This window comes from Ursus arctos, unplaced genomic scaffold (assembly GCF_023065955.2).
Source record: "Ursus arctos isolate Adak ecotype North America unplaced genomic scaffold, UrsArc2.0 scaffold_9, whole genome shotgun sequence".
In the NCBI taxonomy this organism is placed as follows: domain Eukaryota; kingdom Metazoa; phylum Chordata; class Mammalia; order Carnivora; family Ursidae; genus Ursus; species Ursus arctos.
Genome location: NW_026623111.1, coordinates 81,575,664 through 81,602,876, shown reverse-complemented (window position 1 = coordinate 81,602,876; position 27,213 = coordinate 81,575,664). Strand labels below are relative to the sequence as shown.

Below are 27,213 nucleotides of genomic sequence, written 5' to 3'. Positions count from 1 at the left end.
CTCAGGGGACAAAGGAAATTCCAACCCTCCACAATTTTAACAACTGGAGGTGTTTTGTTTTTTTTTTTTTAAAGATTTTATTTATTTATTTGACAGAGATAGAGACAGCCAGCGAGAGAGGGAACACAGGCAGGGAGAGTGGGAGAGGAAGAAGCAGGCTCATAGCGGAGGAGCCTGACGTAGGGCTCGATCCCAGAACGCCGGGATCACGCCCTGAGCCGAAGGCAGACGCTTAACCGCTGTGCCACCCAGGCGCCCCAACAACTGGAGGTTTTTATCTCACCTGCTGAGAATTACAGTTTTTTTATGTAGCAGCCAATTAACTTTTGATTGTATCATATACTTTCTCTTTATGCTCAACATCTTAAATAATACCTCATTGGGAAATTACAGTTCAAGTTTTACAAAAGTTCATTTTTCTCCATTAATGAGAACTAATACTTAAAGTGCTATTTCAAATGAGAAATGAGATAAGTTTTCTTTCTAAACGTTTATTTTCCAAAATAAAGATTAATTTTTTAGTTCTTCCTTATTGGCAAATGTGATTTTGTTGCACAAAATTTAGAAACAAGAAAGATAAGAAGATGGAGCCAATTTAAATTATAGCCAACACAAATATCTAAAATTTCTCTGAACAGTTGATGGCTACTGACCACATATGATGACTGAGTACTTGAAGTGTGGCCAGTCTGAGCTGACTTAAGTACAGAAAAAAAAGGAATGTAAACTATTTAATTTTTTATATTGATTACACGAACAAGTGATAATATTTTGGATATATTAGGTTCAAATATATTTTTAAAATTTGTTCTGTTTTTTTAACGCAGCCAGTAGGAAATTTTTAATTACTAGCTTGGCTCACGTAATATTTCTGGATGATGCTGACCTAAAATAAGAATGTCAGCATTAGTCTCAATCTAAACTAGTTAGGACTGAATTTAACATTCAGAAAATACTACTTAAACAGGATGCTATTTTCGTAAATCCATTACATTTCTACTAGAATTTGCCTTTTTTTCCTTTTTTAATCTTATTTTATTTAAATTCAATTAATTAACATATAGTGTATCATTAGTTTCAGAGGTAGGATTCAGTTTGGGTGTAGAGTTTGTAAATTCTTTTTTTATTATTTAAATTCAGTTAATTAACATGTAGTATATCTTTAGTTTCAGAGGTAGAGTTTAGTTATTCATCAGTTGCATATAACACCCAGGACCCATTACATCAAGTGCCCTCCTTAATGTCCATCACCCAGTGATCCCACCCCCCCACCTTGCCTTTACTTTTTAAGGACTCATCAAATCATGAAGATTTTATAATTCTAAGAGAAAATATGTTTATCTATGGTAAGTTGTCATTTACGTGTTTTGACACAAAAGTATGTAGTACTCAAATATTTAATGCTCCAGATATTTGATGGAAAAGAAACTTTAACAGAAATATAAAGCAATAACATCATCTTTCCAATATTTTCTGTAGAATGAATCAACAAGGTAATAATTGATAATCCTATACATATCTCTGTAGCTTTAGTGAACAGCGATATTATTTTAAAGACACCACATGAAACTACTCTCATCCAGACCTAAATTCTAAAGCATGAATCCTTAAAAAGTATGTCAGTCTAAAGCTAAATGGCTAATTTATGGGAAGAAAACAAAAAATCTTGTAGAATAAATACATTTCTGCACTTAACCTCCCCAAAACAAAAATCTATTAAAAGTGTGTTTTTTAAAGTTTGAATTACCAGTTTCTCTCCTCCAAGGGACGCATACTAATTTGCTTTTGACATTATTATAGCATTATTAACAGATGACATAACCGTTACTTGGGTCATGCTGAGGTTTTTTTCTTGTTTGCTTGTTTTGTGGTGTTTGGGTATTATTTGTTTGGCTTATTGGGTTTTTGTTTGTTTGTTTTGTATCTTCAAATAATGAGGTGTTCTGTAATAGTAGCTTGAACAATTGATCTCTTGGTCCCTTCTTACTGTTTTGGTGATTCTGAAGCAGTGAAAAACTGCTATCTTTTGGGGGGTTTTCTTTGTCTTCTTTTTTTTTTTTTCTTTATTAACTATTGGTTTGCTCTGTTGCCTGTTCACATGCTCTTACAGATGCAACTAATTCATGAAATTTCCAACTTAAAGAATTTAGTTAAGCATGCAGAGGTGTATAATCAAGATCTCGAGGTGAGCATTTATGTTGGTATTTCTGTTATAAGGAACTAGAACTATAAAATGTACATCATGTAATTGAACATGATTTCAGAAAATTCAAGGAACATTTTGTTTTTTAAATATCAACTTTTTAAATTTTACTAACAGTTTAAACTATTAAATGTAAGTTCTTTTTAATCCCCTAAAATTTAAATCCATAAAATACATTTCACTTTTTTTGTTTCACACTTCTTATAGAATGAACTAAGCTCAAAAGTAGAGCTACTTAGAGAAAAGGAAGACCAGATTAAGAAGCTACAGAAATACATAGACTCTCAGAAGTCAGAAGCTGTGAAAACGGACTTGTCATACTCGTCGGTAAAAATCAGGTTTATTTTGTTGTCGAGTCACGTAGGCATTTATAGTACACCATCATCATTATTATAGCAAATGCTTGTATTGAGCCTACTGTGTGCCAGGCTTTGTTGTAATTGTTTTACATACAGTATTTTATTTAATCTTGTCAATGACTCTATGAAAGAGGGATTGTTAGTATCATTGCCATTTTATGGATAAAAAATCATTTGCAGAGAGTTGAGGATATCATTCTTTGAGTGAATATAAGTAAGTTAAAGATGAGTTTACATTAAAAATCGACAATTCAAAATTTTTTATTTTTTTCAATATTTTATGTAAATGCGTGCCGAAGTATGTAGTCAACATCTGCAGGTGAACACTTATCGTTGGTATTGATAAGCAACTAGAACTATACGTATCACACGCGATTGAGCGGGATTTTCTAAATTTCATTAATATTAATGCATTCTCATTATAATTTAAATAACTATTTTAACCGTTTGGTATTTTTCAGAAACTAGCTCTAGATGATTTTAGTTGGTAAAAGATATGGCATTGAGGGACTCCTGGGTGGCTCAGTCGGTTAAGAGTCTGCCTTCAGCACAGGTCATGATCCCGGAGTCCCAGGATCTAGCCCCCATCAGGTTCCCTGCTCAGCGGGGAGTCTCCTTTTCCCTCTCTCTGCCCTTCATGCCACTCTCGTGCACGTGCATGCACGCTCTCTCTCTCTCACACACAAATAAATAAATAAAATCTTAAAAAAAAAAAAAGATATGACACTAAATAGCATTGACTCTCATGGTAAAATTGTTAATTTTTGTTGCTTGCTTTCTATTCTATTTGCCTTTAGTCCTCTTGATTACTTCAAGAAAGTATCAGTTTGATTCTAGTTTTTAACACTCTTTTTAAAAAGGTAGCAGCTTCTAGCTGAATTTTTGGTTTCTGTTGTTCTTTTGTTTTCATTTGAGTTTTTCAGAGTACTTTTTGTTACCCTCTATTAGGACTCTTCTGTTACCTGTTATTAATGACAAATGATCCTTTGTAAAAGTAATCTTACTGTTCTAAAGCCCTGGAAGAAAGGCACTTTCATATAATCCATGAGTGTCTGCTGATATAGTGACAAGCAGAATTTCCCACTTTTTAAAATTTATTACTACTTTCTCTTTATTCATCCAATTTATTCATTCTTGTACATTAATATTCTGCCAAGGATATATGTGGTTGAATTTATGTAAGCTAAAGTCATGTTAAAATGCCACTTCTCTCTAAAAATGAGACTGGGGATCTTTTCATGTATTTATCAATCATTTGCATTTTTCCCTTCTGTGAATTGCCTGTTCATTTTTTCTCTGTTTTTCTATTGGGTTTTTTCTCTTTTTCTTTTCAATTTGCGATTTCATATCCTTAATTTTAACTATGAAGTACTCACCTGCCATGTTTTTAGAATCACTTAAATATACATAGGAAATTTTAACGAGCTAGCTGAACAACAATTGTGTTAACCTTTTTTAAACAATAACACATTTCTACAGTCTATACAATGATTCTATAAGTTGGAAAAATATAGCCAGAGTTTTTTAAATGTTTTTATTATGGAAAATATTATTTCTCTTCATCTTTCATAAATACACATTTGATAATTAGCATATTTTCACCATTTTTTATTTGAAATTTAGCATTATATGTACATGTTCTCTAAAGTCTTTTCCAACTCTCAGAAAGTTAGATTTCACTAAATTCTATTTGTTGTGTGTATAGGAAAGCACCGAAGACCTAAAACAAATGAAACAGACTCTGCTTGATGCTGAAACTGTAGCCCTTGATGCCAAGAAAGAATCAGCCTTTCTTAACAGTGAGAATCTGGAGCTGAAAGAGAAAATGGTAAGTGTTTCCTGTAATATTTATAATAAAACAGTTGTTACAATCAGTACATTTCTGTGAATTTGCAATGTTTCAACAGAAAGAGCTGACAAGTACATACAAGCAAATGGAGAATGATGTTCAGTTATATCAAAGCCAGCTGGAGGCAAAAAAGAAAATGCAAGTTGATCTGGAGAAAGAATTACAGTCTTCTTTTGATGAAATAACAAAACTCACGTCCCTTATAGATGGCAGAGTTCCAAAAGGTATTTCATAATTTCAGACTTGATTCTTTGCAGGTCTGACTTTGTCTGGAAGCCTACCTAAAGGATTTTGTGACTACATTCCAATGATTAGAAATCTATTATTCTCTGATCTGATTGTTTTAATAGCCAAATAATGAGTTTCAGTATTATTTGAGATCAGTATTTATAACTGCTTCCATGGAATTCCAATTCATAAGGGTTTAGGAATTATTTTTCAAATAAATTGGATCTGATTTTCAAAAAGTGGTTGAAGAGCTATTAACAATTAGATTACCTGTTAACCAACATGACTCTTTCTTTAATAAATTTTATATAGTCTGATTAAATCATCTAACTTTGCTTATAATTTAGATTGTCCCAATAACTGCAGGCTGTTTTAATTTGCCCAAAATGTCCTAGATTTGCTCTGTAATTTGGAACTGGAAAGAAAGATTACTGACCTCCAGAAGGAACTGAATAAAGAAGTTGAAGAAAACGAAGCTTTGCGTAAAGAAGTTAATTTGCTCTCAGCATTGAAATCTTTACCCTCAGAAGTAGAAATGCTGAGGAAAGAGGTAAACACGTTTTTAAGCAAATAACTCTTCTTTTGATCTAAAAACCTTGTAATAGAGCTTTAAATATTTGCCATCATTTATCTTAAAGTAGCAGTAAAGAGACTGTAAACATTTGACTCAACTTGGTAGGAATAGAAATGAATGTAGTTCCTCCTCTAATTTTCTTATATTACTAGAAAACACACTCTCAAAGACTATTTAATAGTATATTTAGTAACCTGACCCATGTAACAACCATTTCTACAGTCCAAGTGTTTCCCTTAAACAGAGTTCTGGGGGCGCCTGGGTGGCTCCGTTGGTTGAGCATCTGTCTGACTCTTGGTTTCGGCTCAGGTTGTGAGATCCAGCCCCACAGTGGCTCCGTGCTCGGGCCGAGCCTGCTTGTCCCTCACCCTCTGCTCCTCCCTCCGCCGCCCATGCTCTCTCTCTCTTTCTCTAAATAAATTAAAAAAAAAATTTTTTTTTAAACAGAGTTCTATGGGGGCATCTGTCTGCTCAGTCAGTAGAGAGTGTGGACTCTTGATCTCAGGGTTATAAGTTCAAGCCCCACATTGGGTGGAGAGATTACTTTAAAATAAAATCTTTAAACAGAGTTCTACAGCCCATCCTTTTTTAAATCTTTTTTTGGTACTAGTTCCATCACTATGTTGAATAAAAAAGAGTAATGAGATATAAGGGAGGGGCTTGATAAAGTTTAGGGGTCAGTGTAAATCTTGCAGGCTAGTGAACAATCCTGTAAACCATCGGCCAGCCTTTCCTTTCTCTCTACCTTTCTAAAAGAAATAAAATTGACAAGTGTTTGAAGACCAAATGGCAGACATCATGCTAAAGAATTCTAGCAATATTATTTAGTCATCCTAAAAACTCTTTAAAGTAGGTGCTGTTTTTAGCTCAACAAATAGTTATGAAACCAGTAGCTGTTATGAAACCAGTAGTTGAGCTACACAGACGTGCCTAAGTCCGTGATTGAAACAACCCTGCTGTATTACCCGTGTCCTTAGTCTCTACTTTCAGTTCACCACTCTTCTTCCCACCATTTCTACCTTACTTTTCACAATGATTTTACTGTTTATAAGCTGGATATGGTTTATTTAAAGAACAATTCAAATAAAGTTTAATTATTTAAATTATTCAGGGATTACATTTATAGAAATCTGAGCTGCATTCAAAGGCTTTAGGAAAAAATGTGTCAAATTCTAATAAAAACCAAAAAATGACACACCAAGACGTTAGAAAATACTTTAGAATGATAGATAAGGAAATAAAGGCACATACTGAAATAAAGTGTTTCTACTGAGCGTCCTTCTCCATGCAATCCCTACTAGAACCCAAAGAGATTAGAAAACAAAACTGAAGGTAAAGTTAAAGAGGATAATACATTGTTAAAGGGATGGCGACAATAAAAATGTTGCCTTTCCTCTGTCAGATCTTTGCTTAATTTCAGTGACTTCCCCCTCCCCTACCCCCCACCCTGAAGAAACTTTTTTTTCCTGAAAACTTCAGTAGATCATACACTGCTAACATAGCTAAATTTTATTTCTTTTCCATAGATGCATGATAAATCTGAAGAGCTCTCTTTAATAACATCGGAAAGAGACAAATTGTTTTCTGAAGTAGTTCAAAAGGAAAGTAGAATTCAAGATTTACTTGAAGAAATTGAGAAAACTAAAAATGACCTAGCAGCTACCCAGTTGAATTACAAAAGCACTGATCAAGAATTCCAAGACTTTAAAAATCATCATATTGAATTTGAGCAAAAGTATAAGATGGTCCTTGAGGAGAATGAAAGAATGAATCAGGAAATAGGAAATCTCTCTAAACAAGCTCAAACACTTGGTTTAAGTTTGGATGCGTTCAGCACAGAGGTGGGTACGAGATACCCTCTAGGGAAGCAATCTTTACTCTTCTGGGCTTTGGCTTCCATACATATCCCACAGAATGCTCTGCTTTTCACAGTTTCTTTTTCTTACTTTAAAGCTTTCTCCCAAATCTGAAGAACTTCAGCAGAACAGAACTGGGAGTCAAAAAAGGTTAAATGAATTGGAAGACCTGAAGGAACAATTAGAAAGTAGAGATTTGAGGCTGCAAACTGTGGAAAAGGAAAAAACACTGATCGCTGAGCAACTTCAACAAACTTTAGTAGAAGTAAGAACCTTAATCCAAGAAAAGGAGGACCTTAAACAACTCCAGAAGAGCCTGCAGATTGAGAGGGACCAACTCAAAAGTGACATTCAGGATACTGTAAACATGGTAAGGCTTTGACTGAGTAAACTCTGAAAACTCAGAGCCTCCGTACAAACAGTCAGGAGAAGCCATCACTTACGATTCATGATCCAGTAGACACTACAAAATGACTTTCACTGTTTCACATTGTTCTAATGGAAATTGTTTTGTTTCTCTGACAAAGAATATAGACACCCAAGAACAATTAAGAAATGCTCTTGAGTCTTTGAAACAACACCAAGAAACAATTAACACACTACAGATGAAAATTTCTGAGGAAACTTCCAAGAATTTGCACACAGAGGAAAATCTAGGAGAAACTAAGGATGAATTCCAAGAAAAGGTAAATGGTGTTTCCATTCAAAGTTTCTATTTTTGTGTAGATGAGCTTTCTCTCTTACCTCAAACACTTAAGTACACAATGACAATCTCAATCTTGTTTATTAGTCACAGTGCTAATAACTAACCATAATTTACAAGCATAACCCTGATGTCTCTGAAATAACTTCAGATATGACTGCTTACAATCAATTTAGGAAAAAAAGGCAAAAATTAGTTCAAACTTTAAGCTGCTATTTTGAGGCCTGATGTATTTTAAACGTCTTTAAAAACCCCTCTGAATTCTAAGAATATAAGAAATGTTGCTTATTATTAACTATGTTTAAAATATTTGTTTTATGTCAGATTTTATACATTAAACTTGCTTAGATATCCCTATAAAATCAATGTGTATATTTTATTTATGCCAGTGTCTAGGGCTTGTGCTATAATTTTACTATTAGGTGCTTAAATCTCCTTAATTTATTCTAAGTAGTATGGTTCATTTTGTCCTGAGACCTTAGGAGAATAAGGTCTAAACTGGTTATTTAATTGTATACAAGAAAGGCTAGGAGATGCTAATGATAATTTCTTTTCTTTTCTTTTCTTTTCTTTTCTTTTCTTTTCTTTTCTTTTCTTTTCTTTTCTTTTCTTTTCAAGAGAGATGTGTTGCTCCACTAGGACTGCCATCACAAAATATCACAGACTGGTGGCTAAAACAACAGAAATTTACTTTCTCCTGGTTATGGAGACTAGAAATCCAAGATTAAGGTGCTAGAAAATTTAGTTTCTGTTAAGTGTTCTCTTCACTGCATGCAGATGTCACCTTCCTTCTGTGTCCTCACAGGGCCTTTCTCCTTATGCTCAAGCTTAGAAAGAGCACTGGTGTTTCTTCCTCTACTTAAAAGGACACCAACCTTGGGGCGCCTGGGTGGCTCAGTCGGTTGGGCAACCAATTCTTGATTTCAGGTCAAGTCTTGATCTCAGGGTTGTGAGTTTGAGCCCCACGTCTGGCTCTGCCCTGAGCATGGAGCCGGATGAATGAATGAATGAATGAACACCAATCCTATGGAATTAGGGCCCCAGTTTTATGACCTCATTTAACCTTAATTACCCTCCTTAAAGGCTTTATCATATATAGTCACATGGGGGTTAGGGCTTCAACATGAATGTTGGGAGGACACAATTCAGTCTGTAACAGGTGATTGCCTATAATTTTATACAATGGATTCGTTTATTATATACATTTCTACTTTTCAAAAATGCCTTTGATAATAGGATTTTTATATTGTCTTTCACTTTTATGCACTTAATACTATTTAATCCAAAAATTTGCTACTAGGAATTTAAAACATCCATCAGTGGGAGACTGATGAAATAATCTTTCATGCATTCATAGCTTGGAATAGTATATGTATATATAATATATATGTATGTAAATAGCTAATGCAATTGGGTTTTATATAGTCATAAAATTTTTTAAAACTGCATATTATATGCAAACAGAAAAATCACCAGGATGGACATATCATTAAATAAAAACAAATACTGCAGAATAATTCAGTAAGCTCCAACTTATATAAATAAATCTCTATATAGATTTATATGCTATTGCTCTACATAGTGAGATTTTCCCCCATTTGCCCTGGGGTACAGTATTCTTGGCCCTGGAAAAGCTTTCCCTCTCACTCCCTATGCTTCAGTACTTCTCTCCTAGAAAAGCATTTTTACTTGTTTTATATTTTGTGCTCTCAGCTTATCTGTAGTTTGGATCAATTAAATGAGCCAAAATCTCATTTGAAATTTATAACTTTCACTTTTATTAGGGGAAGTTTTTTTGAAAAGATTTTTGAAAATAAGATACAACACTTAATACCTGCTTTTAAACAAATGCAAAAATGCAATTATAGGGCCCCATGAGAAGGGGTAATAACAGAGGAGTGAAAGAAAAAGAGAGTTCTATTCACTGGGACCAGCTGGTGTATGGTATTAAGTTTATGCTAGAATCATCTATGTTGATAAAAAAGGTCCGACTGGGGCTTTTCTCTTTCTCGAGGTGTCTCAAATCTGGGGTGGAAGGGTGGGATCATCTTGGGCTTCTATTACTATGTTCATTATGGAATCCCACAAGGACTCCTCTGTTCACCTGGGCCCCAGGGGGCTGCATTAGTAGGTCTTGCATGAATCCCCGTAGAGAGCCCACTTTGAATCCTGCTTGATGTTTCTCTCTTTCAAAATACAGTTTCTCTAGTGTGTCTCAACAGAAATTTTAAACAATGATTAGTAAACTTATCTCATGTAAAGGACGTAATTCTTTTTCTTTGTTTAATAATAAGATATGTTAGCTATTGCTCATGGTAGCTGATATACTTTCTAGGCTGTGTTCAGTTCTGAAATGTCCCTTGGGTATTCTCACATACTTTGTCTCCGCCTGCTTTGTCTTTGTGTACATTTCTATATTTAGGAGCGCAGATGCAAGAGTCTGAAGTACAGTATCTGACAAACTAGTCCCCAATGACTATGTGTTCCTTACCTTAAGTTCTCATGTAGTTAGCTCTGTGTCTGCCATTGTCAGAAACTCATGCATACTGCCAACAGTAAGAGAATAGTTAAAGCATGGTTTGTCCAAACCCACTCTAGAGAATTAAGCAGCTACTAAAAATTATAATTTGAAGATTATGTACCAGCGTGGGAAAATGCATGTGATCTAAATGGAAAAAAGCAAAATTGAATTCTATATATATTAATCAAAATTACCGTGTTCAAAAATTTTTTTTTCAAGGACATACTCTGAAAGGAAATATTCTAGAATTCTAGTAGTAGGTTGTGTGAAGCTGGTGACATTGGATGGTTTTTTTTTCTCTTTATTTTTCAATTTTTTCCCAATGTAATTGTAGATTATTATTAAAAAAACTTTTTTAAAGCTGTTATTTATTTGAGAGAGAGCGAGAACAGGGGGAGGGGCAGAGGGAGAAGAAAAGAGAATCTTAAGCAGACACCCCGCTGAATGCGGTGTCTGACACAGGGCTAGATCTCACAACCCTGAGATCATAACCCAAGCCGAAATCCAGAGTTGGATGCGCAACTGACTGAGCCACCCAGATAACCCTTATTATTAAAACTTTTTTAAACGTATGTAGCCACTATGGAACTGTATTTATTTCCTGGATGTGTAAGGTTATGTAGTGATACCCTAATTTCATACCAATGATTGTAATGTCAGTCTTTGTCTCACTTTATCGAGGAGTACAACGTGTTAGGTTATCTTTGCTTAAGACTTGTTTATGGATAAATGAATATATATAACATGCTTTTCTTAAGCAGTATATAAAAAGCATATATTTTTAAAAGGTAGATTATACTACTATAATATGAAATCTATTTTTATTTATCAAAGTTATTTTGTCCTCTCATGATAAAACTCCAACCTTTTGGGAATTTGACAGCTTCTGAAAATAATGATTTGTTGGGAGTGAGTGGGGGACAGAGAATTATTTCCAGCTTTTGATGGAAAGAAAGTGGTGGAGTTCAAGGTGGCTTACTCTTTTATAAAATTAGGTTGACCCATCATCATACATGAAGGTAATTGTTAATTATCTACAGCTGTCCACGTAGTTCTTAGTCATGAACAACAGTATGCTTAAGGGCACAAACTCTGGAGCCAGACCTCTTGGCTTCAAAACCTGAGTGACCTTGGGCAAGTGACCTATCATCCTCTCTCAGATTCAATTCCCTCATCTGTCAAATGGCTATAATACTAGTACCTACCTCATGAGGTTAGAGTGAAGATTAAATGTGTCAATATATGAAAAGAGTACCTGGTAAATAATAAGTAATATAAATTTTGGCAATTTTTATTATTGTTAAAATTGTTACTGAGAAATTATTCTTTAATCTATTTATATTTTAGATGGTTGACACAGATAAAAAACAGAATTTGAAAGCCAAAAATACTCAAGCACTGATTGCGAATGTTGAAGATAATGAGCTAACTGAGCAACAGAGAAAGATATCTTCTTTACTACAGGAGAAAAATGAACTGCAACAAATGTTAGAGAGTATTACAGCAGAAAAGGAACAGTTACAGACTGACCTAAGGGAAAATATTGAAATGGTAGGATTTAGCACTATATACTTAGCAATATGTTTTGTCTTGCATGTTCTGGATTTTTACTTTACTGAGGCATAATTTACATGTGAGAAATATATCTGATGCAAGTGTACGGTCTGATGACTTTTGACAAATGTCTGTACTTGTGTACCCTCCACCCCAGTCAAGGTATAGAACATTTGCCTCACCCTACAGGATTCTCTTGCTCCTCAACCCAGTCAATTCCAGTGTCACTCTCTAACGCATATAGTCACTGTTCTGTTGGTTTTTAACCATAGTTCACTTTGTCTTCTAGAACTCCACACAAATAGAATCATAGAGCATGTACTCTCTTGCACCTTACTTTTTTACACTCCTTTTTATTGCCGGGTAGTGTTCCATGTATGAATAGGCCACAAGTTGTTTAGCCTTTCTCCTCTTGATGGAAATTTGAGTTCTCTCCACTGTTTGGCTATTTTGAGTGAAGCAGCTGTAAACATTCTTACACAAAACTTTTTATGAACGTGTTTTTAAAAATTTGTCTAAGGTATCTAAATGGAATAGCAGGGTCATAGCAAATTACTAGACCGGTTTCCAAAGTAGTTGTACCATTTTACATTGCCGTCAGCAAATTAAGAGAATTCTGATGGCTCCACATCCTCACCAATGCTTCATATTATTAGTGTTTTCAATTTTAGACATTCTATTGGGTATGTACCTCATTGTTTTCATTTGCCTTTCCCTAATGATTAAGGATATTGAGATCAACTTTTCATAAGCTTATTGGCCATTGCATATCTTTCTATAAATTATCTGCTCTGTCAGTGATGTGTTGTAGATTTTAGTGTACATGTCTTGTCCATATTTTGTTAAATTTGCTCCTAAATGTTTCTCTTTTATTTATTCTGTTGTAATTTTTAAACTTCATTTTTAATTATTCATTGTTAATGTTTGCCATATTGTCAAATCTAGTTCTTGTTTCTGTATTTAGGGACAATATATGTACCGATTGAAATTCACATTTTTAGAAGTTTGCTGTGGATTACAGGAGAACCTGACCTTTTGTGTAATTTTCCATATTTCTTGGGATTGTCTGTTTGGTCAAAAGAGCTAAGTTTATTAAATAAGAATACAGGCAAAAGTCATAGTCTGTTCTTGGTCTCATGTTTGCAATGTTTTTGTGGTCATAATACTTGAGAATATCACTGTTTAAGCTTATAACCAGGATTAGCCCAAGTCATGCTAGCAAAGAATGGCTGCCCTTTTGAGCTTGCTATTAACTGGTGCCCTAGAATCATAACCATTCTAGTATATGAAAAGCCCAAAACTGTAGTCTTGTCATCGGTGCATGAAAATTTAGAAACAGTCTCCTTTGGCTTAAGGGTAGAAAATGAGCAAACCTCTCAAGACAGAATACTCAATCCAGTTCTAATTCTATGACAGGAATATAAGTGGAGCAACAAAGAAACAGCATAAAAAGCAGATGCTCGGCATCTATATGATTAAAGACTTTCTTTTTAAGGTAGTCTTTTCCAATAGAATTTGCCATGATTTCTTCATTTTTAAGCTGAGGTAAATGCTGATTTTTACCCGATTTTATAAATGTAAGGTAATACTTATTTTAATCTCAACTTTTTTTTTAATTCTAGACTGTTGAAAACCAAGAAGAATTAAGAATTCTTGGAGATGAACTTAAAAAGCAACAAGAGATCGTTGTACAAGAAAAGAACCACACCATAAAGAAAGAGGAAGAGCTTTCTAGAACCTGTGAGAAATTAGCAAAAGTTGAAGAAAAGCTAAAGGAAAAGGTGAATTTTTAAAGTTACCTTCTTAGCCATAATATATTTCCTGACTAAACTTTTTTTTTAATACATTTGATTGCTGTAGAACTAAATTCTAGAAATAGCATGTATCTCCCAAATGAACAGATCTTAATGCTAATATTGTGGACAGTTCCAACTCATACCTATATCTTAACCAACACTCTTTGTGAGGATTATATTATCCTAGTCTTTAGATGAAAGAGAAGGCCTTGATTCATCTAAATTAATCATATAATGTATTCATTCATCAGAAACTTATTGGGAACTACCATAGCCCAGATGCTGTTCTGGGTGGTTGAGATCCATTAGTCAATAACACAAAGATCCTGCCTTTATAAAGATATAGTAGTGATCCTTTAAAATGTAGGATTTATGACTATTACCATCTCTTAGATGTTTACAGTTTTCCTGACTCATTGCTTTTATGGAAGTAAGGTGCTGTTGTAATATTTGTATGAGAGCTAAGACTCTTGTAATAATTGTACTGCCCAAGTAATTCTAAACTGTACCGCTAAGATCTTTCTATTTACTCTAAGAACAGTGCCACGTGCATTATAAATAATATATTGTGATTTCAATTGCGCTCCTGTGGAGTGTTTTTCTCCTAATATGTATTCTCTTAATTCTCCTCCCTTTCACTATAACCCAGTAAAATTTACTAAAACCTGATGTCTGTTTCATACTCATTCTAAAGAAGTGAAATTAATAGGCTTATGTAAAAGTTAATGTTTCAGTAATGAACACTGAGTATTATATAAGACTGATGAATCACTGACCTACCTGTGACACTAATAATACATTATATGTTAATTAATAGAATTTAAAAAATTAAGAAATAGACTTATATATACTTATTAACTTAAAAAAAAGGTAATGTTCCACTAAAATTAACAACGCAGGAAACAACACATGTTGGCAAGGATGCAGAGAAAGGGGAACCCTCTTACACTGTTGGTGGGAATGCAAATTGGTTGTAGCCACTCTGGAAAACAGTATGGAGGTTCCTCAAAAAGTTAAAAATAGAGCTACCCTATGACCCTGCAACCCAGCAATAGCACTACTGGGTGTTTATCCAAATAATACAAACAGTGATTTGAAGGGGCACATTCACTCCAGTGTTTATAGCAGCAATGTTCACGATTAGCCAGAATATGGAAAGAGCCCAGATTTCCATCGACAGATGAATGGATAAAGAAGATGTGGTATATATATATACATGTGCATACACACACAGTGGAATATGACTCATCCATCAAAAAGAATAAAATCTTGCCATTTGCAACAATGTGGTTGGAGCTAGAGTGTAATAAGCTAAGCGAAATAAGTCAGTCAGAGAAAGACAAATACCATATGATTTCACTCATATGTGGAATTTAAGAAACAAAACAGATGAACATAGGGAAAGGAAAGGAAAAATAAAATACGATGAAAACAGAAGGAGGCAAACCATAAGAAAGTCTTAACTGTTAGGAAACAAGGTTACTGGAGGGGAGGGGGATGGGGGATGGGGTAACTGGGGGATGAGCATTAAGGAGGACACTTGAAGTAATTAGCACTGGGTGTTATATGCAACTGACAAATCACTAAATTCTACCTCTGAAACTAATAATACACTATATGTTAATTAAATTGAATTTAAATAAGTTTAATTTAAAAAAAAAGTTAATGCCTCAGTGTTTGGGTGACCCCGTAAGGACCTTATTAGAAGTAAAAATAGATTATCCAAAAAGTTTTTAAGAGATGAAGAATTATAGTTACTTGGCAACTATACCTTTATATTTAATTAGTCTCTTTTCAAGTTTTTCTCATTTTCACGTTGGCTCCTTGATTAACCTACTGACACCGTATTAGTTTCCTAGACCTTCTGTATCAAATTACCATAAACTTGGTGGCTAAAGAACAACAGAAATTTATTGTCAGATTTCTGGATCTCAGAGGTCCAAAATCAAGTTACTGGCAATACCGTGCTCCCTCTGAAGGCTCTAGGGAAGAATCTTTTCTTGCGTCTAACTATCCTCGGCTCCCCGGTGTCCTTGGTGTCCTGGGCTTATAGCTATATCACTCTTACCTCTGCCTCCATCTTCACAGGACTTTCTCTGTGTCTCTGTGTGTCCTTTTTCGTCTCTTATAAGGACACTCTCATTGCATTTAGGGCCCACCCTAATCCAATAGGATTTCTTCTCAATCCTTAATTAACCTGCAAAAACCGTACTTCCAAGTGAGGTCATATTCTGAAGTTCTGAATCGACTTGAATTTGGGGTAGGATACTATTCAACCCAGCACAGTCACTATGCCTAGAAGAATACTTTACTTTTAAAGCTGCTTGTCTGTTTATACTGGGGGTGTAGGCAGGACTGTGATGATTATCTCAGTTCAGCAAAGTGCATTTTACATGAGAATTTTAAGAGTCTATAGGCAAAATGGTAATTACAAATTTTATTTCTTAAGAGCCAGCAACTACAAGAGAAACAGCTACAGCTTCTTCGTGTACAAGAAGAAATGAGTGAGATGCAGAAAAAGATAAATGAAATGGAGAATTTAAAGAATGAATTAAGGAACCAAGAATTAACGTTGGAACGTATAGAAATGGAGAAGCTAGAGTTGGCTCAGAAGCTCCGTGAAAATTATGAGGAAATGAAATCCATAACCAAAGAAAGAAATGATTTAAAGGAATTACAGGAATCATTTGAAATAGAGAGAGAGAAACTTAAAGGATACATAAGAGAAATCGAAGTTACAGTAAGTTATTTCCCTTTTCTTTCATCTATTAAATGTTTCTTTAAAACGGAGCTAATTGGAAAAGGGGGAGGCAATGTTAGGATGATGTGTTTATAATATTCTTTAAATTCCACTTGCTTATAAAGGGTCTAGAAACAAAAGAAGAACTAAAAATTGCACACGTGCATCTTAAAGAACAACAAGAAACTATTGACGAACTAAGAAAAAACATTTCTGAGAAGACAGTTCAAATAATAAGTATTCAGAAGGACTTAGATAAATCCAATACTGAATTACAAGAAAAGGTTTGTCTCTTCTTCCTTCTCTCCTTTGCCCCATCTTCTTTTCTTTTTTCTTAAAGGAAAGATGAGCAGTAAGCAGTGACTGTGTTAATAGTTCATTCATTTTTTGGATACTATTTGTTGAGAGTATAATGTGGCAGGCAGAGTTCTGGGTTATAGAAATAAAATGGGAACAATGTGAACAAAATTTCTATGATCATAGAACTTACTCTAGTGGAAAGAGGTAACTGGAAAATAAGCAAACGAACAAGATAATTTGAGATAATGGCAAGTGCTATTAGAGAAAATGAAACATTGGGATAACTGAACCAACCTGTGTTAAAGGCCACTGTGTGTAAGCCATTGAAACTATAGATATGAATAAGACATTGTTCTCTTCCCCTGAGTAAGGGCATATAAAATAATCCCTCAATTCCAGTAGGACAAATGCAGAAATAGGATATGCGAAGTTATATGGAACCACGAATGACCATAGGAAAGGGGAATCGATCGGTAAACATAAAAAAATTGAGACATAGCATTGGAGCTCATCCGAGAATTAGGGACCATTCATTTATTGAGATATAATCTGCTCAATGATGATTTTTCTCCTGTGGCATTTGGGAAGTAGTATAGAAATGAAGACGTGTACAACCAACTGAATTAACAGTGTGTTATTCAAGTATAAGAATTGGTTCGCTTTGGATGTAAGCTGGAGCAAAAGAAAATGATGGCAGAATGTGACCAGCAGAGAAGTCATGAACAGCTTTAGTAGGAATTAAGAGATAATGAGTAAATCAGAGTTCATGATCCATAGTAGGATTCCATGGGTTCAAGATCACTTTTATTTCTGTGGACAGTATCGTCATCTTTTCCCTTTAAAAAATTATGATAACATGGCAGCAGCTCTTTCTCCCCATGGGTCCTGTCCCCATGCTTTAATAAAATCACCTTTTTGCACACACACATGCACTATATATATATATAAAATAATGATCTCCAGATAGTGACTTTGGTGTTTCATGCATCTCACAAGATCCCAGTGCTTCGTGAGGAACAGGAGCTACTGCCTAACGTGAAAGAAGTCAGTGATACTCGGGGAACAGTGGATGAAGTGGAGCTATTGGAAAAACAATCCAAAACCAAGGATGGTTTCATTGTGTCATTGACACCGGCATGCATAGAAAGGATCGAGTTGACTGAAAAACTTCCAGAAAGTCATGAAGAAACAAAATATCTAACTGAGGAAAGAGACAACCTTCAAACGATAAAAGAAGCAGTTCAGGTTAGACAAGACCAACTGCAAGAAGACATTAGAGAAGCATTGGCTAATGTATGTTTCATCCTTTCCTTCCATTTAATAAGTGTTTTATAAGAATCAAGTCTTTGCAGTCTCTTCAATAAATGGTGCTGGGAAAATTGGACAGCTACATGCAAAAGAATGAAACTTGACCACTATCTCACACCATACACAAAAATAAACTCCAAATGGATGAAAGACCTCGATGTGAGACAGGAATCCATCAAAATTCTAGAGGAGAACATAGGCATCAACCTCTACGACATCGGCCAAAGCAACCTTTTTCATGATACATCCCCAAAGGCAAGAGAAACAAAAGATAAAATGAATTTATGGGACTTCATCAAGATTAAAAGTTTCTGCACAGCCAAGGAAACAGTCAGAAAAACTAAGAGGCAGCCCACGGAATGGGAGAATATATTTGCAAATGACACTACAGATAAAGGACTGGTATCCAAGATCTACAAAGAACTTCTCAAACTCAATACACGAGAAACAAATAAACAAATCAAAAAATGGGCAGAAGATATGAACAGACACTTTTCCAATGATGACATACAAATGGCTAACAGACACATGAAAAAATGTTCAAAATCATTAGCCATCAAGGAAATTCAAATCAAAACCACACTGAGATACCACCTTACACCAGTTAGAATGGCAAAAATTGACAAGGCAAGAAACAATTGTTGGAGAGGATGTGGAGAAAGGGGATCCCTCCTACATTGTTGGTGGGAATGCAAGTTGGTACAGCCACTCTGGAAAACAGTGTGGAGGTCCCTTAAAAAGTTAAAAATTGAGCTACCCTATGATCCAGCCATTGCACTACTGGGTGTTTACCCCAAAGATACAGACGTAGTAAAGAGAAGGGCCATGTGCACCCCAATGTTCATAGCAGCAGTGTCCGCAATAGCTAAATCGTGGAAGGAGCCGAGATGCCCTTCAACAGATGACTGGATTAAGAAGTTGTGGTCCATATATACAATGGAATATTACTCAGCTATCAGAAAGAACGAGTTCTCAACATTTCTACAACATGGACGGCACTGGAGGAGATAATGCTAAGTGAAATAAGTCAAGCAGAGAAAGACAATTATCACATGATTTCTCTCATCTATGGAACATAAGAACTAGGATGATCGGTAGGGGAAGAAAGGGATAAAGAAAGGGGGGTAATCAGAAGGGGGAATGAAACATGAAAGACTATGGACTATGAGAAACAAACTGAGGGCCTCAGAGGGGAGGGGGGTGGGGGAATGGGATAGACTGGTGATGAGTAGTAAGGAGGGCACGTATTGCATGGTGCACTGGGTGTTATACACAACTAATGAATCATCGAGCCTTACATTGGAAACCGGGAATGTACTATATGGTGACTAACATAATATAATAAAAATCATTTAAAAAAAAAAAAAAAAGAATCAAGTCTTTGGGAAAGGAAGCACTTGTGTTATGTTACTACCATGTTTTTTTAAAATATCTCTTAATTATGAAGTGATTGGAAACAGAACTAAAAATATAAATACTAAAAGACTATTGAAATTGAGAGAAAATGTTTCAGAGACGACAGCGGTTTTCTTAAATATTTAAAATGATTTAGAAAAGCAGTGCTAAATTATAGGAAAGGATAAAGCCAGAAAAACTATTTTCTTTCCTTCTTCAAACCTATTCTTACAGCATCTCATAAGGCACTTCTTCAATACCTGAGACCGAAATCTGAGAATCACCCTTCCCAGTATCCTTTCCTCCCACTCACTCTAATCCAAGCACCAAATCTTGTTGATTTTAAGGTGTGTGTGTGTGTGTGTGTGTGTGTGTGTGTGTGTGTGTGTGTGTGAAAAATCTCCCATCTTTTCTCTCCACATTGCCAACATCCTAATCCAAGCCTGCATTTTTTCTGTCCCTGGCTTTCTGCGGTAGCCTCCTTACTGGTCTCTCTGTATTCATTTCTATACTTTTGTAATTCATTCACCATTCTGAACCCAAGCAATCTTTTCTTCTTAAAACCCTTTAACAGTCTATTGCTACTCTTGAACTAAAGACTGGAATCCCTCACAGGGCCTGTGAGGCCCTGGGTCCCATTCATTGCTGGTCTCTAGCCTTATTTCTACTCACTCTTACCCCTGCTCATGATGCTGCAGCCTTGTGCTTCCTCATCTCAGGGCTTCCAGATGTTCTGGTCTCCCTGCCTGCAGCATTTCCATATGCCCTTGCCTAACTTGTGCTCTCACCCTTCAGATCTCACCCGAAGCTTTCCATCCCCCAGGAAGCCCTTCCTAACCACTCAGGGTAAGTTAGGTTTGCCACATACCCTGCAGGAACCCAGTAAGATTTAGCATAATGTCTGTCTTTCCCTCTAAAGTGCAAGGTTCATTTCATGTCCAGCCTCTAATAGGATAGTGACAGCACAATGAGCCCTCAGGAAATAAGTGTTCAATACCTGAGTAATGGCGAGTGGGAGAGTGGAAAGAATGTTCTGTAATGAGCCACTGAATCCTGACTTAATCGTTTTAGAAAATATCCTGATTTCTTTTCACCAAGTGTAAAATAAAAGATCTTTGGCTGTTCACTCTATTGTTTTAGGATTCTCTTAAGATCCAGGAGCCTCAAGACACACAGGATCAGTCCTTCAATGTGAAAGAAAAGGGCGATGAGGCTGAGGAAACCCTGAGTGAGCGGGCGCAACTGCAGGAGCAGCTCCAAGCCAGAGAGGCGGCACTGCCATGGGTGGGCGGGGAGAGACTCCAGATGGCTGAGAGGTTGCGAGAAGCTCTTCCGTCTGAAACTCACCAACTCAAAGAAAACATGAGAGAAATGACAGCTAAGGTGGGTTTCATCCTTTCCCCATGTGCTTTGTTTGTTAATTTTATTTTATAAGCAGATATTTTTATAAAAATTAAACCTTTGGGAAAAGGAGTTAGAGTATAGTGGTTATAATGTTTCTGTAAATTTCTCAACAATTTCCTCTAATAATAAAGCACCTGGAAACCGAAGAGGAACTGAAAGTTGCTCGTTGTCACCTGAAAGAACAGGAGGAAACTATTGATAAGCTGAGAGTGAATCTTTCAGAGAGGGAAATGGAACTCTCCAGGCTTCGAAAGGAATTAGGAACAACCAATGATGAATTACAGAAAAAGGTAAATTGGGGGTGAAGGACATGTAGGAGAAAACCTGAGGGAGTTAACTAACTGAACTACAGAAACTAATTTTGCATACTAGATTGTTATGCAGAACATCCTGGGTGTTTTTCCTTTAAAAACAAAAACAGATCTGGGACTCCTAGGTGGCTCAGTCCCTTAAACATCTGCCTTCAGCTCAGGTCCTGGATTGAGCCCCCTGCCCAGTGGGAAGCCTGCTTCTCCCTCTCCCTCTCCCCCTTCCCCACCCCCCCATCCTCTTGCTCTTTCTTTCTCTCTGTCAAATAAATAAAATCTCTACAAAAACAAAAACAAAAACACAGATCTATGTACATATACACACACAGACATATATAAACAAACACATTTTATGTGTATGTATATTTTGGCTATTGACTTGTCATTATTTTAAGATCCAAGAGCTTCATGAGAAACAAGAACAGTTTATTAGCACCAAAGAAATCATTGAGACTCAGGAAAAAATGAGTGAACTGGAGCAATTAAAAGAGCAACTCAAAGTCAAAGATTCATCATTACAAAGTATAGAAAGTGAGAGGCTCAAGTTGACCGAGAAACTTCAGGAAAGTCAAGATAAAATAAAAATTATAATTAAGGAAAGAGATGAACTGAAAAGGATGCAGGAGTTTCTTCAAATGGAGAGACACCAACTCAAAGAAAACATTAAAGAAGCTGTAACTGAAGTAAGTTTCCTTCTTCTAATTTTTTTTAGGTACAAAAATAATGTTAAGGTAGTTAACAGTGATATACACTGTTCTTTTATTAATTTTTATCCAATCAGAAAGGGACTGGAAATCAAATAGGAGCTAAAAACTGCTTATGTTCTTTTGAAGGAGCACCAACAAACCATTAGTACAAGGAATATTCCAAAGGAGACAGACCAAGAAGCAAATATTGAGAGAGATGTAGAAAATTCAGATGCTGAATTACAAGAAAAGGTAGGTCTTATTTCATTCAGTTGGAAAAAGACACCTGATGATTGTGTTGCTCATTTCCCTGTGGAAGAAAATAGTATATACATTGGATAAAATGTAAAGATGACTGACTTCATTTAGAAACAAGTCCTCTTTTTCCTACAAATGTCTTCCTGTGTCCTAACTTGTTTTATTTTTTTCTCAGATTCAAGAACTTCAGGAAAAAGAGCATCAGCTTCTTAAGATGAAAGCTGTCAATGAGACTCAGGAAGAAATATGTGACATGGAATACTTCAAGAACCAGTTTGAGGCCCAAAAGTCAACTCTGGAAAATATAGAAATGGAGAATGTAAGGTTAACTCAGAGACTTCACGAAAACCTTGAAGAAATGAAGTCTGTTACAAAAGGAAGAGATGATCTTAGGAGTATAGAGGAGACCCTCAAAGTAGAGAGAGACCAGCTCGAGGAAAACCTGAGAGAAACTGTGTTTAGAGTGAGTTACCGTCTTTCCCCCATCCAGTGAATATGACATTGTGTCCTAAAAGAACCATCGGCGATAGGGTTGGTGGGAGTGTAAAATTGGTCCAACCTTGGGGAAGGCTGGAGGGGAGATATTTGGTACTATCTTTCAAATATTTCAGTAAGTTTATTCATTGACCCCAAAAGTCCAGTCATAGCTATTTATCCATACACATTAACACAATTGTGCAGAGATATCTGTAGAAGGATATTCATTGCAAAAAGTTGCAATAACAAAACAAAGCAAGCAAAAAAAATAGGGAAAATGTCCATTAACAGGATATTGGTTAGTTAAGTGCCTCACATTCAGACCATAGAATACGAGGCTACCAGTAAAGAAGGAGATAGTGCCAATTTGGAAGTATCTTATTAGGAAAAGGGGTAAACTGTGGAGTAATATATCTAGCATGATATATATAGCACGTTTAAGACAAACTTAGAGGATGAGTCCTAAGGAGGAGTGGAAGGCATATTTACCTTTTACTCTCTCTCTACCTTTCTACCCACTGTTTAAATTTTGTTACTCTGAATATATCATTTTCCTTTGTCTAATGATATAGGAGCTGGAAAAACAAGAGGAACTAAGAATTGCTTACATACATGTGAAAGAGTACCAGGAAACTATTGATAAACTCAAGGGCCTTGTTTCTGAGAAGACAGATGAAATATCAAATATGCAAATGGATTTAGAAAACTCAAATGCTGCCTTAAAAGCACAGGTATTTTTTTTTTATTTGAGAGTTTGAATTAGGTCTTTTGTGTAATGAAACAAGATATGAATTAGCCTAAAATTGAAGGCAAAGATTTGCATACTTAATTTTGAAATTATTATTTAGCATTTCTTTTAATCTCTATCTATATCTTAATTTATTGTGTGATTATCTCAAGAGCCAAGAACTTCAGGAGAAAGAACATCAACTTCTGAAGGTAAAAAATGATCTCAGAGAAAATATGTATCAAACAGAACAATTGAAGAAGCAATTAGAGGCCCAGAATTCAACCCTGGAAACTGTAGAAACCGAGAAGTTAAGGTTGAGTCAGAAACTTCATGAAAACCTTGAAGAAATAAAATGTGTTACTGAGGAAAGAGATGGTCTCAGAAGCACGGAGGGAACCCTTAGGATGGAGCGAGACCAGCTCAGGGAAAGCCTCAGAGAAACAGAAGCTAAAGTAAGTCACTCTTCCTATACTAGTGAGTAAACGTGGTGTTTTCCTGACAGCCGTGAACCGTTCTTTGACATAAGTGGCAGTGTTGGTGTGAGTGAACTAATACAAACTTTCAGGCAGGTAATTTGGTATTGTTCTAAAAATGTCCAATTCTGTAACCGGTATTTTCTTTGTAGACTTCATCCTACATGTGTATTTATTTATATACATACAGAAACATACATACACTACAAGGTTGCTCATTGTAGCAATTTGTAATAAAAAGTGGGAAACAATCTAAATGTCCATCAGAAAGAAACTGGGTAAATATGAGCGATATATCAGAATACTATGCAACACATGGAAGGAAGGAAGGAAAATAGATTTGAAAGTCCTGATTTGGAAGCCCAAGTCACTTAGAGGGAAAAGGGAGCTGTAGAATAGTATATGGATCACGTGTCTGCCTCTCAGAAGTAGCAGTAGGTTGTAGGGAGGTGAGGACAGAGAAAGGGAGGCAGGGAAAGCTTATAACTTCCTAACAACAAAGATGTAGAATAAGAAGTAATAGTTTTATTATTTATACTAAGGAAATGTATCATTTTCAGAAAAAAAATGCTAGTTAATATTAAGCTGTGTCACCGTTCTTAAAATTTCTCTCATGATAAAGGAGCTGAAAAAACAAGAGGAACTAAGAATTGCTTACATGCATGTGAAAGAGCACCAGAAAACTATTGATAAACTCAAAGACGTTGTTTCTGAGAAGACAGATGAAATATCAAATATGCAAATGGATTTAGAAAATTCAAATGCTAAATTACAAGAAAAGGTATGGAGAATGTGCTTGTTTGGATATTTGATTTATTTGTGCCTAAGCTCCTTTGGGATGTAAAATGCTTTAGCCACATCGGAAAACGTCTTGGCAGTTTTTACTAATGCTGAACATACACCTGCCTGTGGCTCAGCATTCTGCTCCTTGAGTATGTACCTAAGAGGGGAAATGCCTACTGCCACATAGTGTTATGTACAAGAACGCTCGTAACAGTTCTATAATCATAACAGCAAAACAACGGAAAATAAGTGAAATGTCTATCAATAGGAGAATGGATAAATACATTGTGATTTACAAGTTCAAAAGCAGACCAGACTCATCTAGGATGAAGAAAGTTCAGCATAGCGGTTAGCTCTAGGAGGGGGGCACACAGGAAACTTACGGGGTGCTAGACATGTTTTAAATTTTAGTCTGGGTTATAATTATGTAGATGTATACATATGTCAAGAATAATTAAGCTATACACTTAAGATTAATGTACTTATATATATTAAACCTCAAAAGAAAATAAATTTTGTGTGAAATTATACAGAATATTAATGAGCAACATAGGAAGACTATTGTCTTAATTGATTTAGAAACTATTCTTTACCTTTCCCTTAAAAACTGTCTGTGTCCTAATAGATTATTTTATGATTATCTTAAGATTCAACAACTTAAAGCAAATGAACATCAACTTTTTAAGTTAAAGGAAGATGTCAGTGAGTCGCAGAAAAAAATGTCTGAAATAGAGCGATTGAAGAAACAATTCAAGGCCCAAAGTTTAACTCTGGATAAAATAGAAATGGAGAACTTAAATTTGGCTCAGAAGCTTCATGAAAACCTTGAAGAAATGAAATCTGTAATGAAAGAAAGAGATAATCTGAAATTGGAGAGAGACCAGCTCCAGGCAAACCTCCAGGAAACCATAGCTAGAGTGAGTTGTGCTCTTTCCACCTACCCAGTAAATGTGTTTTACATACCAGAAGCTTCCTTCTTACAACACTGTTGGTGAAAATGTGAATGCTATAACCTTTTAGGGAGATAATTCGACACTGCCTTATTAAAGATTTGTCAGCATATATATCTGCTACTGTGATTCCAGCCGTAGAAATTTATCCTACCAATATATTCACACATTTGGGCAGAAATACAACAGCATTCACTGCAACATTGTTAGTGGTGATAAAAAGCTAGAAGTAATTCAAGTGTCCACCAATAAGGCACTAAGTGGGGTCCATTTGTAAAATGGATTGCTAAGTATGAGAATGGGCCCTTTTTATGTGTTATTGATTTAGAATGATGTGTCCAAGTGGTATGAGAGGGAGGAAAGCAGTGGCAGAGTTCACCAGGGAGCCCAGTGAGGATGGGGGCAGCTAGGGACAAGGACTTTAGTTTATATCCTTCTGTACGGTTCTAATCTGGGGGTGGTGTGTTGATTGTTTTTAACTATAAGCATGCATTTTTTAAGATTTTGTTTAGTTCAACATTAAGGAAAAGTAATGTGCCTGTATATCGTGATATTTCTCAATTTCTTCTAATAAAGGATTTGGAGACACAGCAAGAACTAAAAATTGCTCATATGCATTTGAAAGAACACCAAGAAACTATTGATAAATTCAGAGAGAGAGTTTCAGAAAAGACAACTCAGATTTCAACTATTCAAAAGGATTTAAATAAATCTAAAGATGAGTTACAGAAAAAGGTATGTGTTGTTTTGTTCTTTGGGGAATAACTGTCTAAAATCATTTGTGGAATGAGAAAGGATATAGATATATAGATATATAGATAGAGTTATAGATGTGCATATATAACCAGTAGACACTATTTTCCTTCCTTGAAGGAATTATTTGTATTCTAACTTGTTTTATAATTATCTCAAGATACAAGAACTTCAGAAAAAAGAGCTTCAACTTCTTAAAATGAAAGAAGATGCCAATAAAACTCATAAAAATATAAACAAAATGGAACAATTGAAGCAGCAGTTTAAGGCCCAAAATTTATGTATGCAAAGTGTGGAAATGGATAACTTACACTTGACTAAGACACTTCATAAAAGCCTTGAAGAAATAAGAATTTTAGCTAAGGAAAGAGATGAGCTAAGGAAGATAAAAGAGTCTCTCAAAATGGAAAGAGACCAATTCAGAGAAACCTTAAGAGAAATGATAGCTAGAGTGAGTTCAGAATCTTCCCTTATCTAGTAACTGTTTATAAGAATTAAGGTTTTTCGGAAAGGGAAATAATTTGGTTTTGTTGCTGTTGTGGGGTTTTTGGGTTTTTTTGGTTTGGTTTTTTTGTTTGTTTGTTTTTGGGTTTTTTTGGAGAGAGGGCTTGTGGGTTTTTCTTTTCTTTTTTCTTTTCTTTTTGGAAATTTCTACAAACGGTAAAGGGTAATGGGAAAGCTATTACTATAATTTTTCACACAAATAGAAAATGATACAGTTTTCAAAGAAGCCAAAGTATTTTTCAGAAAATATCATTTTAATTATTTATTTTTAAGAAAATGTTTGTTACATACAGCAGACTATTTCTTTGATGTAATTTTTAAAAGGGTTTTTTAAACCAGGAAATGACGTTATCCTCAATAGAAAAAGATTTGAAGGACTAGATTTGTAAAAGAGTAAGTGCCCATTTCTCTGCCTCCACACGATGGAGTTTTAGGCATGCGCTCTTGTCAGTGAAGTGGGAGGGAAGCGGCCAGACACGCAGCAGAAGGAGGTTCAGCCAG

General features: G+C 35.4%; 1 protein-coding gene across 5 annotated transcripts in view; it reads left to right on the top strand.

Moving 5' to 3' along the window:
* LOC113249285 (centromere-associated protein E) overlaps positions 1 to 27,213 on the top strand; it is a 76,178-nt gene that overhangs the window by 28,610 nt on the left and 20,355 nt on the right. For 2 of the 5 annotated variants that reach the window (XM_057309626.1, XM_057309625.1), the window contains exons 17-38: positions 2,111 to 2,185; positions 2,411 to 2,530; positions 4,268 to 4,390; positions 4,470 to 4,635; positions 5,035 to 5,189; positions 6,740 to 7,054; positions 7,167 to 7,439; positions 7,597 to 7,755; positions 11,641 to 11,844; positions 13,470 to 13,628; positions 16,093 to 16,383; positions 16,509 to 16,667; positions 20,527 to 20,769; positions 20,922 to 21,080; positions 21,494 to 21,781; positions 21,932 to 22,036; positions 22,218 to 22,505; positions 23,092 to 23,250; positions 23,420 to 23,701; positions 24,345 to 24,503; positions 25,153 to 25,422; positions 26,032 to 26,190. In XM_057309626.1, the coding sequence (XP_057165609.1) occupies positions 2,111 to 2,185; positions 2,411 to 2,530; positions 4,268 to 4,390; positions 4,470 to 4,635; positions 5,035 to 5,189; positions 6,740 to 7,054; positions 7,167 to 7,439; positions 7,597 to 7,755; positions 11,641 to 11,844; positions 13,470 to 13,628; positions 16,093 to 16,383; positions 16,509 to 16,667; positions 20,527 to 20,769; positions 20,922 to 21,080; positions 21,494 to 21,781; positions 21,932 to 22,036; positions 22,218 to 22,505; positions 23,092 to 23,250; positions 23,420 to 23,701; positions 24,345 to 24,503; positions 25,153 to 25,422; positions 26,032 to 26,190 (4,311 nt within the window). Of the gene's footprint in view, positions 1 to 2,110; positions 2,186 to 2,410; positions 2,531 to 4,267; positions 4,391 to 4,469; positions 4,636 to 5,034; positions 5,190 to 6,739; positions 7,055 to 7,166; positions 7,440 to 7,596; positions 7,756 to 11,640; positions 11,845 to 13,469; positions 13,629 to 16,092; positions 16,384 to 16,508; positions 16,668 to 17,679; positions 17,977 to 20,526; positions 20,770 to 20,921; positions 21,081 to 21,493; positions 21,782 to 21,931; positions 22,037 to 22,217; positions 22,506 to 23,091; positions 23,251 to 23,419; positions 23,702 to 24,344; positions 24,504 to 25,152; positions 25,423 to 26,031; positions 26,191 to 27,213 lie in introns of all 5 variants that reach the window. The other 3 variants (XM_057309629.1, XM_057309627.1, XM_057309628.1) reach the window with 3 other exon arrangements.